Source organism: Abramis brama, assembly GCF_963993115.1.
Source record: "Abramis brama genome assembly, chromosome: 9".
Lineage (NCBI taxonomy): Eukaryota > Metazoa > Chordata > Actinopteri > Cypriniformes > Leuciscidae > Abramis > Abramis brama.
The window spans coordinates 43,079,707-43,096,650 of record NC_139971.1 but is presented as its reverse complement, the minus strand read 5'-3'; the positions used below and the strand labels follow the sequence as shown (position 1 = coordinate 43,096,650).

At 35.6% G+C, this 16,944-nt stretch overlaps 1 protein-coding gene across 1 annotated transcript in view; it reads right to left on the bottom strand.

Annotated features, from left to right (window-relative positions):
- Positions 1 to 16,944, bottom strand: part of LOC311089896 (xaa-Pro dipeptidase-like) — an 82,583-nt gene that overhangs the window by 51,120 nt on the left and 14,519 nt on the right. The window contains exons 5-7 of the mRNA XM_084124938.1: positions 9,178 to 9,225; positions 8,192 to 8,253; positions 5,219 to 5,263 (exon numbers count right to left, since the gene is read on the bottom strand). Of these exons, the coding sequence (XP_083981064.1) occupies positions 5,219 to 5,263; positions 8,192 to 8,253; positions 9,178 to 9,225 (155 nt within the window). The remainder of the gene's footprint in view (positions 1 to 5,218; positions 5,264 to 8,191; positions 8,254 to 9,177; positions 9,226 to 16,944) is intronic.

Below are 16,944 nucleotides of genomic sequence, written 5' to 3'. Positions count from 1 at the left end.
TGATTTGATGCTCAAGAAACATTTATGATTATTATCAGTGTTGAAAACGGTTCATATTTTTGTGGAAACCGAGATTTACTTTGTTTTTCAGGATTGTTTGATGACTAGAAAGTTCAATAGAACAGCATTTATTTGAAATAGAATCTTTTGTAACATTATAAACAAGCATTTAACATCTCGTTTGATCTTTTTAAAAGTGTCCTTGTTGAATAAAAGTATCAATTTCTTCAAAATCTCATTGACCTCAAACTTTTTAAAGGTAGCGTGTGTACACAGGCTCATCCGGATCAGAAAGTTTAGTGAAGAACTGAACATCTCTGCTAAAATCAGCAGGACTGACGTCAGGGAAATCAGCACTTCGTCTCTCGTTTGAGTGTTTTCTTCACCTCCTCTGTCTATTCCTGTCGAGCGTCTTCGGTTGTGTCTTAATGATGCCGTCTGCATTACTGAATTATCTTGACATCACCTCCTATGACTCAGTGTGAATGTGCCAACTTACTAATAACACGTCTAAATATAACACCACACACACACACACACACACACACACACACACACCGAGAGCAGTAACCCATGGTTACGATCAGCCATGTGATTTTTATCAGCATCTCTATTCCAGAGCACTGAACGTTTAACACACGGATCATGGGATCTCGTTCATCAGGAATTATACAGTAAATATAGGGTTTGTTAAACAGAATGAGGACTGATGTTAAACACATTTATTCATCTGATTTGACAATTCGTGTTGTTTGTGTGAACGCCTTGATCAGTCAATACTGACACTGTTTATTTCTTAATGCATGTTCCCAGTCTGTGAATAATTCATCAGTGCAAGTTATTTGAAATAAATATTTTTCAGCTGACATCACTATCAATATCTCAGTTCAGATATATCTGTATATAGCAGAAGTACACCAGATTTCAGAAGCAAAACAGGCTGTGAATGCAGTTTTACTGCAGTGTGTCTTTCAACCACTATTTCTGATGGGAACCAGCTTTTCTAAAAGCACTTACAGACTTACTAACTTATGGAAATTGATCAATAATTCACCAGTCACATTAGTAAATAATGTTTGTTTCAGAAAATAAAGGGTATTTACTTGTCTAGATTGATTATCAAACCAAAGTTTAGGGTTAATAAGATTTGCTCACCAAATTTAGAACAAAAAGTGTCTTTCATCCACAAATTATGATGGAAACCAGCTTTTTTCTAAAGCACTGATCACATACTTTATGCAAATATATCAATAATTCACCATCTATATCAGTAAATAATTGTTTTGGAGAATAAAGGATATTTACTTGTCTAAATTGATTTCAGCCTTCAGAAAGGTGTCAGCCTAGGGTGTTTTTCTGGTCGGACACAAAGCTGGTTTATTTTGCCATGTTGACCAGCTCACAAGCTATAGGACAAGATGACCATCTTAGGCTGTTTTTCCAGTGACGGAAACACATGGAGAAGCAAACGGCAAATTCTCTCTGGAAATCTTTTGGGTGATAAGTGAAGGTGAGGAAGAGAAGGAAGCAACGAAGTTAGCAGGCGACCGTAATGAGCCGCTTTCCAGCGAGTAATAGAGGAGGAAAGCTAATGCACACGACAGCGAGAGAAGCACGAAGACCATTACAGAGGCCTTACAGACCTGCCGAGAGAGAGAGAGAGGGAGAGAAACGAGAGAGAGAGAGAGACAGAGAGAGAGAGAGAGAGAGAGAGAGACACGAAGACCATTACACAGCCTTACAGACCTGCCGAGAGAGAGAGAGAGAGGGAGAGAACGAGAGAGAGAGAGAGAGAGAGAGAGAGAGAGAGAGAGAGAGAGAGAGAGAGAGAGAGAGAGAGAGGGGGGGGGGAGAGAGAGAGAGAGAGACACGAAGACCATTACACAGGCCTTACAGACCTGCCGAGAGAGAGAGAGAGAGAGAGAGAGAGAGAGAGAGAGACAGAGAGAAAGACAGAGAGAGAGAGAGAGAGGCACGAAGACCATTACACAGGCCTTACAGACCTGCCGAGAGAGAGAGAGAGAGAGAGAGAGAGAGAGAGAGAGACAGAGAGAAAGACAGAGAGAGAGAGAGAGAGGCACGAAGACCATTACACAGGCCTTACAGACCTGCCGAGAGAGAGAGAGAGAGAGAGAGAGAAGAGAGAGAGAGAGACAGAGAGAAAGACAGAGAGAGAGAGAGAGAGGCACGAAGACCATTACACAGGCCTTACAGACCTGCCGAGAGAGAGAGAGAGAGAGAGAGAGAGAGAGAGAGACAGAGAGAAAGACAGAGAGAGAGAGAGAGAGGCACGAAGACCATTACACAGGCCTTACAGACCTGCCGAGAGAGAGAGAGAGGGTTTTATTTAGCCTTTACAACACAAGGCTAAATAAATAAATAAAAATTGTATAAAAGGTATTTATACAAGTTATATATTATATATATATATATTTTTATTATTTTGTTTGACTGTATTCTCTTTTTTTTGTTTATATTATATATATATATATATATATATTATTGTTTCAATGTACCCTTTGAGGGACATGCACAGAATGTGTTTAGTATCTGCTTTTATATCATAATTATCCTGTTTACTTGTATTACTATATCAGATGTATTAACTACTTGTTGTTGTTTATTGTTCTTATGCTTTGGCAACACAGATGCATTTTTTTTTGTCATGCCAATAAAGCAACATGAAATTGAAATTGAAATTGAAATTGAAATTGAGAGAGAGGGAGAGGGAGAGGGAGAGGGAGAGAGAGAGAGAGAGAGAGAGAGAGAGAGAGAGGCACGAAGACCATTACAGAGGCCTTACAGACCTGCCGAGAGAGGAGAGAGGGGGAGAGAACGAGAGAGAGAGAGAGAGAGAGAGACACGAAGACCATTACACAGGCCTTACAGACCTGCCGAGAGAGAGGGAGAGGGAGAGAGGAGAGAGAGAGAGAGAGAGAGAGAGAGAGAGAGAGAGAGAGGAGAGAGAGAGAAGGAGAGAGAGAGAGTGAGAGAGAGAGAGAGAGAGAGGCACGAAGACCATTATACAGGCCTTACAGACTGCGAGCCGAGAGAGAGAGAGAGGGAGAGGGAGAGAGAGAGAGAGAGAGAGAGAGAGAGAGAGAGAGAGAGAGAGAGAGAGAGAGAGAGAGAGAGAGAGGCACGAAGACCATTATACAGGCCTTACAGACCTGCCGAGAGAAGAGAGAGAGGGAGAGGGAGAGAGAGAGAGAGAGAGAGAGAGAGAGAGAGAGAGAGAGAGAGAGAGAGAGAGAGAGAGGCACGAAGACCATTATACAGGCCTTACAGACCTGCCGAGAGAGAGAGAGAGGGAGAGGGAGAGAGAGAGAGAGAGAGAGAGAGAGAGAGAGAGAGAGAGAGAGAGAGAGAGAGAGAGAGAGAGAGAGAGAGAGAGAGAGGCACGAAGACCATTACACAGGCCTTACAGACCTGCCGAGAGAGAGAGAGAGGGAGAGGGAGAGAGAGAACGAGAGAGAGAGAGAGAGAGAGAGAGTGATTGATGGCACATTGTTAGTGATGTGGTCGAGCTGGCGTGAGAGTGGAGAGCTCTCGGTCATGCCAGTCTCGTTCTGCTGAGACGAGCTCAAGCGTTTCACAAGCCTCTCAATAAAGAGCATTTTGTTTGAATTCCATTTGTTGAATATTTGTTTGATGGGAACCAGCTTTTCTAAAATGCACTGACCACAGACTGACTAACTCATGGAAATATATCAATTATTCACCAGCCATAGTAGTGAATAATGTTTGTTTCAGAAAATAAAGGGCATTTACTTTTTTACTTGATTGATTGGAATTAGAAGTTTAGTTGATAAGATTTGCATTTACTGCATTTACTGTAAAACAGTGAAATATTATTACAATTTAAAGGGGTGGTTGAATATGATTTGACTTTTCTAACTTTAGTTAGTGTGTAATGTTGCTGTTTGAGCATAAACAACATCTGCAAAGTTACAACGCTCAAAGTTCAAAGCAAAGGGAGATATTTGCTTTTAAAGAAATCGCTTTTTAAGGACTACAACAAACGGCTGGTAGAGACTACACCACATTCCTCCCGGGTTAGTGACATCACAAACCCTAGAATTTACATAAACCCCGCCCCCTGAACACGATTCATAGATTATCAAGACAGAATATGCTAATCAATGACTAGAAGATAACTACACATCAGCTTCATAAATTCATCAACTAACCATTCAGAAATGTCCTGTTGCTTCTACATGTTGTCACTTCTTCTAGAGTCTCTCCATCATTGTCTGACTCCGGTTTGAACATAAAAGCCTAAACGTTTTTGAAATTTTCAGTGCATGTGTGTGTGAGGTAAAAGGACACCAGCTCTTGAAGCTCCGCCCCCTGTGCCGGGAGCAGCGGCTCATTTGCATTTAAAGGAACAGACACTAAAACAGTGCGTTTTTGCTCACCCTCAAAAAGTGACAATATTAACATGCTATATAAAAATATCTGTGGGGTATTTTGAGCTAAAACTTCACACACAGACTCTGTGGACATCAGAGACTTATTTTACATCTTGTGAATAGGGCATTATACCACCCCTTTAAATAAAACTGTTTTCTGTTTGGATCTACTTAAGAATGTAATTTATTCCTATTTTCTAATATGATGATTTGATGCTCAAGAAACATGTATGATTATTATCAATGGTGAAAACAGTTGTGCTGCTGAACAAAAAGTGTGTTTCTGATGGAAACCAGCTCTTTTCTAAACCCCTGATCAAATCTATCAATAATTCACCACCTATATCAGTAAACAATTTGTTGAATATCAATTTTCCCGACAGAAATTCACCTTATATGAAGATTAATATAATGAAGCAATCCGCTTTCAGTAGTGTCTGAATGCTTAATGATGCTCCGTTAATTAAATACAAGAGTGATTAAACAAGCTTTCTCAAACACATTATGAAACAAACTTAAGATGCAATGACAATCAAAACACAAAAAGATGAAACAAACTTCACCAGTAATGAAGCGCCAGTAATTGCCCTCTAGTTTATCTTTCATCGGTGATCAAACGTTTGCTAATTGGAGTAACTGACAAACTTGCTTTGATTTTGTTAATTGGACTTTAGTAACGAGCACAGGTTTTGTGCTTTAGTTATTAAGACATCAATCATGCATTGGCTGCAGAACAAACGTCTAAATCGTGTGAAACACACACAGTGTTAAACGGATCAAATGTGTGTGATATAAATGACACTCACCACTCCACAATCACAGGGTGCAGCAGGGAATTATTCACCCGAAACCTGGAATAACATGATCAAAACAACATGAAAATATGTCTTCATTTCCAACATGGCATTTATTAGTTTAAAGTCCCCCTGTAGTCAATCACTGTATCCCTTAAAACTCGTCTTTGATCTCCAAAATTACATGTTTAAGAGTTTTTTCCTTCTTTATGACTTAAAGGGGCATTCCACCCATAGGAACATTGTTTTTTATTTAAAGTGGGTCATATATGTAGTCGAAATGTAAAATAAATTTTGAATTTGGTGCCTTCGTGACCGAGGAAAGACAAAAAATAACTTCAGGACGCATTTGTATGAAAGACAACAACTCCCACAATGCACCACATTGCACAGCTCCGCAAGCCACTCCCACTAATCCAGAAAGCGCATATCTGCCTATAAGAGAAATCACTCTTCCGTCTACAAGACTAGCTACCACCAGAGCTTGAAATTCATTTCACACAAAATGTCTAGTTAGTTGGCGAACTCATTAGTGCATTACTCCTCGTTTTTATTTCTTTCGAAAAGGTGAATTATTGCATGGTACCTGGATGTTCAGTCAGAACATATGCGGTGCGAAACTAGGATAGTTCTCAACACAAACGTCCGTGTCCTCGTCTGATTCAGAGATTTCGTCCAGGAGAAATTGTCATCGTTGAAATTCTTTGCCGCAGACGGACTCTATCTCTGTGTTCGTAGTTGCGAGATCACCGGCGCCACCAGTCCGCCCTAACTCGAGCCAGTCCGGGCTCCTCGTCCGCGAGATCTTCTGCCTCGGCTGCTCTTCGCTATAATGCGGCTTGTAGAGGTAGCCACAAACACCTGATTCAAGCATCAGACTTCCGAAATCCTCTTCTTCTATATCATATTGAGTACTGGGGTGGGAATCTCTAGGCACCTCACGATTCGATTCGATTACGATTCAGAGGGTAACGATTATCGATTATTAACGATTTTTTTTTTTTTACTTACTTGGTACTTTTAAAGCAAAGTATTTATGATGACCCATAACGAACTTACTTCCATCTTCCTATAATCATTTTATTAATAAAACAAATGGAAGTGATTTGAACATTGCAAAGAACCAACAGGAAAATAAATGTGTGCCTGTACTAGCAGCGTACTTGTAGTAAATTAATACAAACTTCAGCATATTCTGAATCTCTAGCATTTAATAATAGACTTCTAACCAACATCCTCTTATTATTTCCAATGAGCAATATAATCCTTCAGACAAAAAAAAACATTTTGCTGTAGCAAAATCACAAACAGTTTTTGTTCAAAAATATAGAATGATGTACCAGCAGCTCTCATATAATGCTTGTGGACTTACGCATATTCTGAATAATTAGTAACATACTAAGTTTCTCTTATTCACAACTAAATAATAAAGAGTTATGACTTGAAATGTTTGCTGTATACCACAATCAAAAACAGCTTATACAAAAAAAGTTAATGAACATCTGCAGAGAGCACAGTCAAAATGTAACTTTTTGTGACTGGCATTGCACATATTGCAGGGCAGTGTAACGTACGTATAACAGATCGGTTTACAGTATATTGATGTGCAAACTAAATAGGCTACTGAAAGCAGCTTTCATACAAAAAATACTAAATAGGTAACAATGAAATTGCCAATTTTCCATACGCTAGATTTTAACGAAGAGGGTGCCGTTCGAATTTGGCGCTCAGCCATCATGCGTCTGTTATGTGCGCGCCACAGACTGCACGCGCACTGCACGTCCGCTTAGAGTTCCGCCTTTTGCGTTCCGTCAATATTACGTTATTAGAAAAGAAATAAAAAATTTTTTTAGAGAATCGATTTTTTGACATTTGTGAATCGATTCAGAATCGTCCACGTCCGCATCGCGATGCATCTAATAATTGATTTTTTCTCCCACCCCTATTGAGTACTCTCCTCCGCTATTGTCATAACTTTACATCTGTCTCCACAGCGCCTGTTAGCTTAGCTTCAAACAAGATGGAGGATATTGCTTTCAGTTTCAGAGAGTAAAGTCCCACCCACTGATCTGTAATAGGTCTGTAGCGTGAGCGGGTCCCGCCCCCTGGGAAAGATTGGAGAGATGAGGAACGAGTGTCTGTAGTCTCAACAGAAATCCCCCCCCCTTACACTTCCTCCGACAATGACGCAAAATGATGATTTTTGCGTCATTGTGGGAGGAAGTGTAAGAGGTAAATAACGGATTTCTCCCGTCTCAGGGGAAAATTAGAGAGTGTTGCACGACCATTCAATAGTATGACTGGGTTTCTAGCAATGCAAAGCTTAGTGCAAATGGGTGGAGTGTCCCTTTAAAATATCTTGAATGTAACTCGACACCCTTGCCTCATTTAGTATGCACGGTTCTATGAATATGCAAATGAGCCCCGCCTCCACTCACTCACTCAGCTCAGAGATTCACTGGTTGACGATCACACGTTGATCTGATTGGTTACAAGGTAGTTTGTGACGTCAGAAACACCAGCGATTTCAAAGCGTGTTTTTGAGACTGTCTTTGGTTCATTGCAGTTTTAAGGAGAAAATACTCAGCAATGGAGTCGACTTATGAATTTACACATGGTTTGTCTTTAAGCATATTAAAAACACCGCATAGACGTATAAACAACATTAAAAGCTGGATTTTGACCACAGGGGGACTTTAACATTTCAACCCTCCTAATGTTTGTTTGTGCTCTTAATACCGATGACATTTGCTTTGATATTTTGCATCTAATGCAATAACATTCATGCATTTGAAATATTTTCTCATGTTTAAATGTTACAGTAACAGGTAACGGTGAAGATCTAATCACTAATCTCTCACAATGTTCCTCATTATGAGTGTTTTCGTGCATCAGGCTTTTTATCCGAGCACATGGAGGACACGTGCGCTCCTTTCCCTGGAATGAGTTTCAGGAACAGAACTCTGAATAATGGATGAAACTCACTGGCTGATGCCTTCAAAGGACGCCTCACGACAGGTGCTGCCGCTATCAGTGTTCAGTCCCCGCTACACACACACACACACACAGAGAGACAGAGACATTAAACCTGCTCATTATCTCTCTATCCAGAGTCATAGAACAGAAGTAAAATCACACTGTTTCTGGCAGTCTGGATGTCTGAATATCACAATTCACCGTAATTCCTAACAGAAAGAGACTTATGAAAACATACTCTGGTCACTGCATGCATGTGTATGTATGCATGTATATATATATATATATATATATATAAGTTAAATCATAAAAAGATATACATATATAAATGTATCTATCTATATACAAAATCATAATATATTGATAATGTAAATATAATAATAATATTATTATAATATATAATTGCCATTATTCTATGAATCATTTTATTATAATATAATTGAATAATAATAATAATAATAATATGATTAAAATATAATTTAATACAATTATAATTTATGATATAAAAAAATCAATAAAAAAAATCAATTAAAATACAAAAAATGTATGTATATATATATATATATATATATATATATATATATATATATATATATATATATATTTTTTTATTTTTTTATTTTTTTTATTTTTTTAAATGTATATATAAGTGCTGTCAAATCGATTAATCACATCTAATATAAAAGTTTGTGTGAAAGTTTGTGTATATATAATTTTTTTTTTTTTTTTTTGAGTGAATCTCTTGACTGAATGATTCAATGACAAATACATTTTTAACAGTCACTTGTCGCCACCTACTGGTGTAATGATGTAATCGATACAATGGTTATTTGAAGTGCAGAGCTATTTTCAAAAGGTGATTTACTTTTCTTTTTTTTTTTTTGCTTCTGTAGAAACCATCAGTGTTTATATCCGTATTCATATCCATATTGTATTTGGCAGTGCCAATACAAATCTAAATAAACTTAACGTGAAATAAAGAAGAAAGGATTTACCAGTGTAAGGAGGACACTTGGCTTCATCTTGCTCAGCACATCAGCAATCTGTGAAGAAAAGCTTTCATTAGAGTGGATAATTTAAGCAAAACATCTTTCGCCTCTAAGAATATCAGTGAAAACCCCAGGACGCCACAGACAGGTACACTAATGAACAAAAGCATATAGCCTTTGAGGTGAGATTTCCTTATGAAAGAAGAACCAGCGGTGGTGGCAGACATCTCACACACACCTTAAATGTCAACCAATGAAAGAATAAATCATCAATAATCTTCAGCCAGCTCTACTGTGCGAACAAAAAAAGCAAAGGATTCTGGGAAAGAACACCTGAGCTGTCTTATGAGCTCCAGACGATATTACCTCAGGGCAGATTTCTAAGCAGAATCCACATTTCTGCCTGAAAGCTCTACAGAGATCCATACTGACGACACCAGCACTGAATATTAAAGGGATATTTCTTTTAAAAAACCAAATTACTCAACCTGATGTTGTTCTAAACCTGTTATTTATATGCACGGACCACAAGACATTATTAAACATCTCGTTTTGTTCATGCAAAAGCAATTATTTAAGAAAGTCCAGACTCTATTATCTAAGCTGTCATGAAAACAGATTGACCAATGACAACAGTTTGATGAGTAAATGAAGCTTTCAGCATCTCTCTCCGTCCTGAACGAATGAACCCAGCGAGAACATCAGATTAATGCCACGCGGGGGGGCGAATGCTTAACGTTCCTTATCCGACAAATTACAAACATGCCATGTCTAGAGAATATGTGCTGAGGGACGGATCAGGAGATGCTCATGGAGTCAAAACTAGATATTGCCATATTCAAAGTGTGCTATATTGACAGCGTCGACTACACATACTGTATACAAAATCATTCAAAGCTAATCAGATATTAAACCGCTGGTAAAATGGGCTTTCAGGAAAACTTGGCTGCCTATGCAGTTTCTGGTCGAAAACATTTCTGACTAGAGAAAAGTTTGCAGAATCGCTGAGAAAACTTCAACACCCATAATGCACTGGGAGTATTGCCGTACAAATCACTCCCAGTCTGCTATGAATATGCTTGACGTTTTTTTGTTTGTTGAGTAAAACACTGTAATCGCATACTTCCCTACTATATAGTAGGCGAAAAACAGTATGTGACAAAATAAGTACGTCCGAATTCTCAGAACTCATAAAAGAGTACCTGGGTGACGTACTACTACTACTTCAGTGAGATTGTGAAATGTTACTATGTGACGCAACTGACGCTGGTAGGTCACATGATAATCACAACATAGCGAATGATGTATATTGTACTTACTCAAGACTTTTGCTAGTTTAAGGACGTGACAAATGGTCGGCGCTCCCGGCGCATGGTCTAAAAGGGTCGTCCCTATGCTCTTAATGAGTAATGGGTGTGTTTTGGGATTTACATGCGTTAAACCAATCAGAATCTCCCATTCCCTTTAAATGCCAGTTGCGCTCGCGCCATGGCAGATTCACTATTTACACGGGATTTGATAGTGGAAAGGCCGAACGCGTCTCCAGAGCGCAAACGGATCTGCTTGTGCGCGAGTAAAAGTCCATCTACGGGACAAGCCGGATTCATTCCACCATATCTTTATGTACACAATAATACTCTTTTACATTGTAATCCTTTTATTTGAAATATTTGGCATGTTTGTGTGCTGCTGTGCATCCCTGTATGTTTAATAAGCGCGTTGTGGACCCGCCTATAGGCGCACATTACTAACGCGCTCTTTAAATAACAAAATAAATATTGCTCCATTGACTTTAGATCAGGGTTCAGTTGGTCAATGGCTCAGTCTATTTCTGTTCCTCAAAATAGCAACGGTCCAATAATGCGCCAGAACACGCCTCGTTTTCAGACCAGCAGCCCATGGGCGCACAATTGGGCGCAAATGCATTTGCTATTTAAACAACGCAGCACAGGACGTGAAAATGAAAACTGCGTCGGGCTGAATCTAGCAAAACACACTTGAGTCGCGCTTGGCGCTGCATTGTGCCGGGTGTATGATAGGGAACCCCTTCTTGCTTTAATAGGAAATACTTGTATATACAGTAAATACAGTGAAGGATCCAGTGGATAAAGGCTGCAAAGAATCATAAATATGGAGAGAATGCTGTGAAGAAGATCTGAAAAACCTCTGGGTTTGTAGTTAGGGTTGGGTATCGTTGTTTCCGATTCTTATCGATTCTAATAAGGTAAAAAAAATAATAAAATAAAAAATTTGATATTTATATTTAGTCTTATTGCAAAACATTTAATTGTAGCTGAACATCATGAACAAAAAAAATCAACAGGCTGAAGAACAATTAAACAAGGAGCGTTTGCCTGCGGTTTAAAAACACCATAGAAAAACAACAAGCCTAACTAATATAAATTTCAAGCATTATTAAAGACAAGTAAACACTCAGTAATTAAAAAAGAACAAATAAAAAATTAACAATCGCAACAAATAGACACAACTGAACAAAGATAAGATTGAAATAAACAGTGTTTTAAGATTGTCAGGCACAGAAACTGTAATCAAATGTAAAATAACACTGCACTTAATTAATAAAATATACATTAGAAATAGTTACAAAGGTTATTCAGTCTAACTAATAATAAACAATACTCATGTATTACTCTTAGTTAATGTGCATCTTAATATTTACTAATACATTTTTAAGATAAAAAGTTGCATCTGTTAATATTAGTCAGTGAACGGTGAACTATCATGAACATTAAGGATAATAAATGCTGTAAAATATACAGCATTAACTAATGTTAACAAATTAGAGAGTTACCTAAACTTTACTGACCAACGGCCTAATAATTGATTTACTCACTGAAACCTCGTACCTGTAGAATAAATGCAGACGCCGTGCAGCAGCTGTTCATCATCTTAACGTTTCAGAGCTATAAATATTTGATTATTTTGTAAGCAGGCTAGGTTTGACTTATGACGCTGAAAGAAAGTCAGAGGTTTGCAAATAAAAAGGTGCAAAAATACCAGGAATACTTTTAGGATTAATGCATTAGTTCACATGAACTAACAATGAACACAAAAACAAAAATAATTATATATATATATATATATATATATATATATATATATATATATATATATATATATATATGTGTGTGTGTGTGTGTGTGTGTGTGTGTGTGTGTGTGTGTGTGTGTGTGTGTGTGTGTGTGTGTGTGTGTGTGTGTGTGCGTGCATATATATATATATATATATATATATATATATATATATATATGCGTGCGTGCGTGCGTGCATATATATATATATATATATATATATATATATATATATATATATATATATATATATATATATATATATATATATATATATATATATATATATATATATATATATATATATATATATATATATATATATAGTACCAGTCAAAAGATTGGAAACATTACTATTTTTAATGTTTTTGAAATAAGTCTCTTATGCTCATCAAGCCTGCAGTTAAAAAAAAACAAAACAAAAAAAACCAGTAATATTATGAAATATTATTACAATTTAAAATAATGGTTCTCTTTTTTAATATACTTTAAAATGTAATTTATTTTTGTGATGCAAAGCTGAATTTTCATCAGCAAGTACTCCAGTCTTTGGTGTCTTATGATCCTTCAGAAATCATTCTAATATGCTGATTTATGATCAATGTTGGAAACAGTTGTGCTGCTTAATATTTTTTTATAACCTGAGATACTTTTTTCAGGATTATTTGATGAATAAAAAGTTAAAAAGAACTGTATTTATTTAGAATAGAAATCTTTTGTAACAATATACACTACCGTTCAAAAGTTTGGGAACAATAACTATTTTTTTTTAAAGAAATTAGTACTTTAATTCAACAAGGATGCGTTAAATTGATAAAAGGTGATGGTAACGATTTATATTGTTAGAAATGTTTTTATTTTGAATAAATGCTGTTTTTATGAATAAATGCTGTTAACGTTTTACTCATCAATGAATCCTGAAAAAAGTATTCCAAAAAAATATATTAAACAGCACAACTGTTTCCATCATTGATAATAACTGAGTATCAAATCAGCATATTAGAATGATTTCTGAAGGATCATAAGACACCAAAGACTGGAGTACTTGCTGATGAAAATTCAGCTTTGCATCACAAAAATAAATTACATTTTAAAGTATATTAAAAAAGAGAACCATTATTTTAAATTGTAATAATATTTCATAATATTACTGTTTTTTTTTTTGTTTGTTTGTTTTTTAACTGCAGGCTTGATGAGCATAAGAGACTTCTTTCAAAAACATTAAAAATAGTAATGTTTCCAAACTTTTGACTGGTACTATATATATATATATATATATATATATATATATATATATAGCACAGCATTTATTGATCTTTGTTAATCTTAGTTAATAAAAACATTGGCTCTTGTTAGTTCAGACTGCATTAGCTAATGTTAACACACAACTTTTGATTTTAAAAATGCATTAGTAAATGTTGAAATTAACATGAAATAAGATTAATAAATGCAGTATTTTTTTTTAACTCATGTTAACTAATGTTAACAAATGTGATTATTGTAAAGTGTTACCACAATATAATTTGCATTGTTGCATCTCCATCTTAAAAAACAAAAAGCAACACCTGAAGGATTGTTTTCCCTCCATGCTTGAAACAATTTAACATTTAAAAAGCAAAAGTTTGCAAATAAAAAACACTTAATGGTTATGATTAATGCATAAGATAGATAACATGAATAAGTATCACAACTAATAATGAACAATATATATTTTACAGCATTTATTAATCTTTGTTAATATAAGTTAATAAAAACAATGGTTCCTGTTAGCTCAGACTGAATTAACTAATGTTAATGCACAACTTTTGATTTTAAATCATTTGCATTGTTGCATCTCCAACTTAAAAACAAAACAAAGCAACACCTGAAGGATTGTTTTTCCTTCATGCTTGAAACAATTTAGCATTTAAAAAGTAGTTCAGGCGTAACTAAACTGATATTTCATGACGCGTAGTGGTGATGTTACCAGATTAACTGCTAATGTGTTGCTTGGCTGTGGGTGAGATTGACCTGATGTGGTAAAGTAGTTTAACCCGTAATGCAGACAGGTGATCATGTGACATCAGTGCAAAAACAGTCAAACTACGAGGCCTGGTATAAAACAGACTCATCGCTACACAAAGAAATAATCTAAAGCAGCTGAAGTTGTGCAAATACATCAACTATAGCAAACGCTATGACAAACGCATGATTTAAATGAGATGATCATACAGTTAGAATTAAAATCGCTTAAATAATAAAAAATGGTAACACTTTACAATAAGGTCAATGTAAGTTAATGCATTACCTAATATTAATTAACAATGAGCAATACATCTGTTGCATTTAGGGATGCACCAATATGAACATTTTGGCCGATATCGAGAACCGATAATTCTTTATAGATGAAAGCCAAAAACCGATATATCGACCGATAAATTTAAATACAAATTTTTATTTAATTTTTGAGAACCTGATTACAAAGCAAAAGTCTCACTATTAAAAGCCATGTCCCAAGCACACAATTATAATGTTCACAATAACATTTTATACAGCCTATGTGCTGCACGTTGCACTTTACTATATTTACATTTTTTGAAATTGTTCCAATCATATTTCAAGCAATTTGAAATCATCATGTTGAACAGTGCGCATCTGAAGTGTCTCAGCTGAGGGAAATAATACATTACTTATCAGCTTTAATATATCAGCCAAATTTTCTTATCAGGCCGATAACGATAATTTTAAAAATTGACATATGTCGGTCGATATTGATATGGAAGCCGATATATCGTGCATCACTAGTTACATTATTTATTAATCTTAGCTAAATGTTCATGGTTAGTTCATGTCAGCTCAGGTCCATTAAATAATATTAACAGATGCAATTTAAGATTTTAATAAGGTAGTAGTATAAGCTAGTATAAGGTATAAGCTTGAAACATTAACAAGGATTAATACGTTATTTCGAAGTATTTTTAAAAGTTGACAAATTAAACCTTATTTCAAAGTGTTACCATAAAAATATACTTAGTCTTGTATATAACCGATAAAATCTTGCACTTGGTCTTAAATGGATCAAAAGACTTGCGATAATTTTCTTAATTAAACAAAACATACTGAAGAGATGAGAAAGGGCTGAAATATTACATTAATCAGAGTTCTGGAAAATAAATGAATAAATAAAACACAACAACACCAAAACTGAGACTTTTTAAACAAACTGCTTAATCAGAGATATTGCTGAGAAGGCGGATTATTGAAGACAGATGGCGAAGGAAACAGTGACATGCAAGATAAATGGACAACTTTTAAAACATTTTAAACAAAAATCCAAGTTTAATTGAGTCTGGCAGCCGTGTCAAACACCCTTCATTAATCTAATTTTATGAGTGATCAAGATTAATGGTTTTAAAGTGTCAAAAAAATCAATGTAAACAAAATCAATAGTGTTTTCATTTGCCATTCTCGCCTACTGAGCTGAATAGCAACACATCTGAATGTAAGTGGAAAATTACTGTCATTAAAGCAATCACTACGTGCCTGATTGAATATTACGGAGGAGTCAAGCAGCTGTGAGTGCGGCGGGATCAGATCGGGACAAACGCCGGAGAACCGAACGTGATCCCAGAATCATGATCTCATGTGACTCTGCTGTCAAATGTGTGATTTAAATGAGATGATCATACGGTAAGAATTAAAATTGCTTTAATAATAGAAAATGGTAACACTTTTCAATGAGGTTCCATTAATGTAAGTAAATGCGGTAACACTTTATTTTACAGTGTCCTTGTTACATATGTTACATGTACTTACCATAGTAATAACAGTAAATTATGCATAATTACATGCAATTAACCCTCAATCAAATCCTAATCCTACCCTAACCCTATAGTAAGTACATGTAGTTAATTAATATTACTCAGTACTTAAATATATAATTACACTGCAACAATGACACCTTAAAATAAAGTGTAACCGTAAATGCATTAACTAATATTAACTAACAATGAGCAATACATCTGTTACATTTATGGACACACCGATATGAACATTTTAGTCGATACCAAGAACCGATATTTTTTTATATTTAAAGGCCGATAACCGATATATATTGCCCTATAAATTTAAATCCAAATGTTTATATGATTTTTTCAGATCAGGACAAACACCGGAGGACCGAACGCGATCCCAAACTCATGATCTCATGTGACTCTGCTGTCAAATGTGTGATTTAAATGAGATGATCATACAGTAAGAATTAAAATTGCTTTAATAATAAAAAATGGTAAAGCTTTTCAATGAGGTAAGTAGTGAAGTAAATGCATTAACTAATATTAACTAACAATGAGCAATACATCTGTTACATTTATGGATACACCGATTTGAACATTTTAGACGATACCAAGAACCGATAATTCTTTATATTTAAAAGCCGATAACCGATATATTCCCCTATAAATTTAAATGCAAATTTTTATATGATTTTTTCAGATGAGGACAAACGCGATCCCAAACTCATGATGTCATGTGACTCTGCTGAGATTGAACTCTCAAAAAATGAATTATCTGTAAAAAATATGCATTTCTACACCATTATCGTCACTAAACAGAACTGCAAAAACGACAGGCTTTCTGAAATCTCCAATTTGCCATTGGATGGACAAAAGATGCTAGAAAAACAATGTAAATATGGTAATGG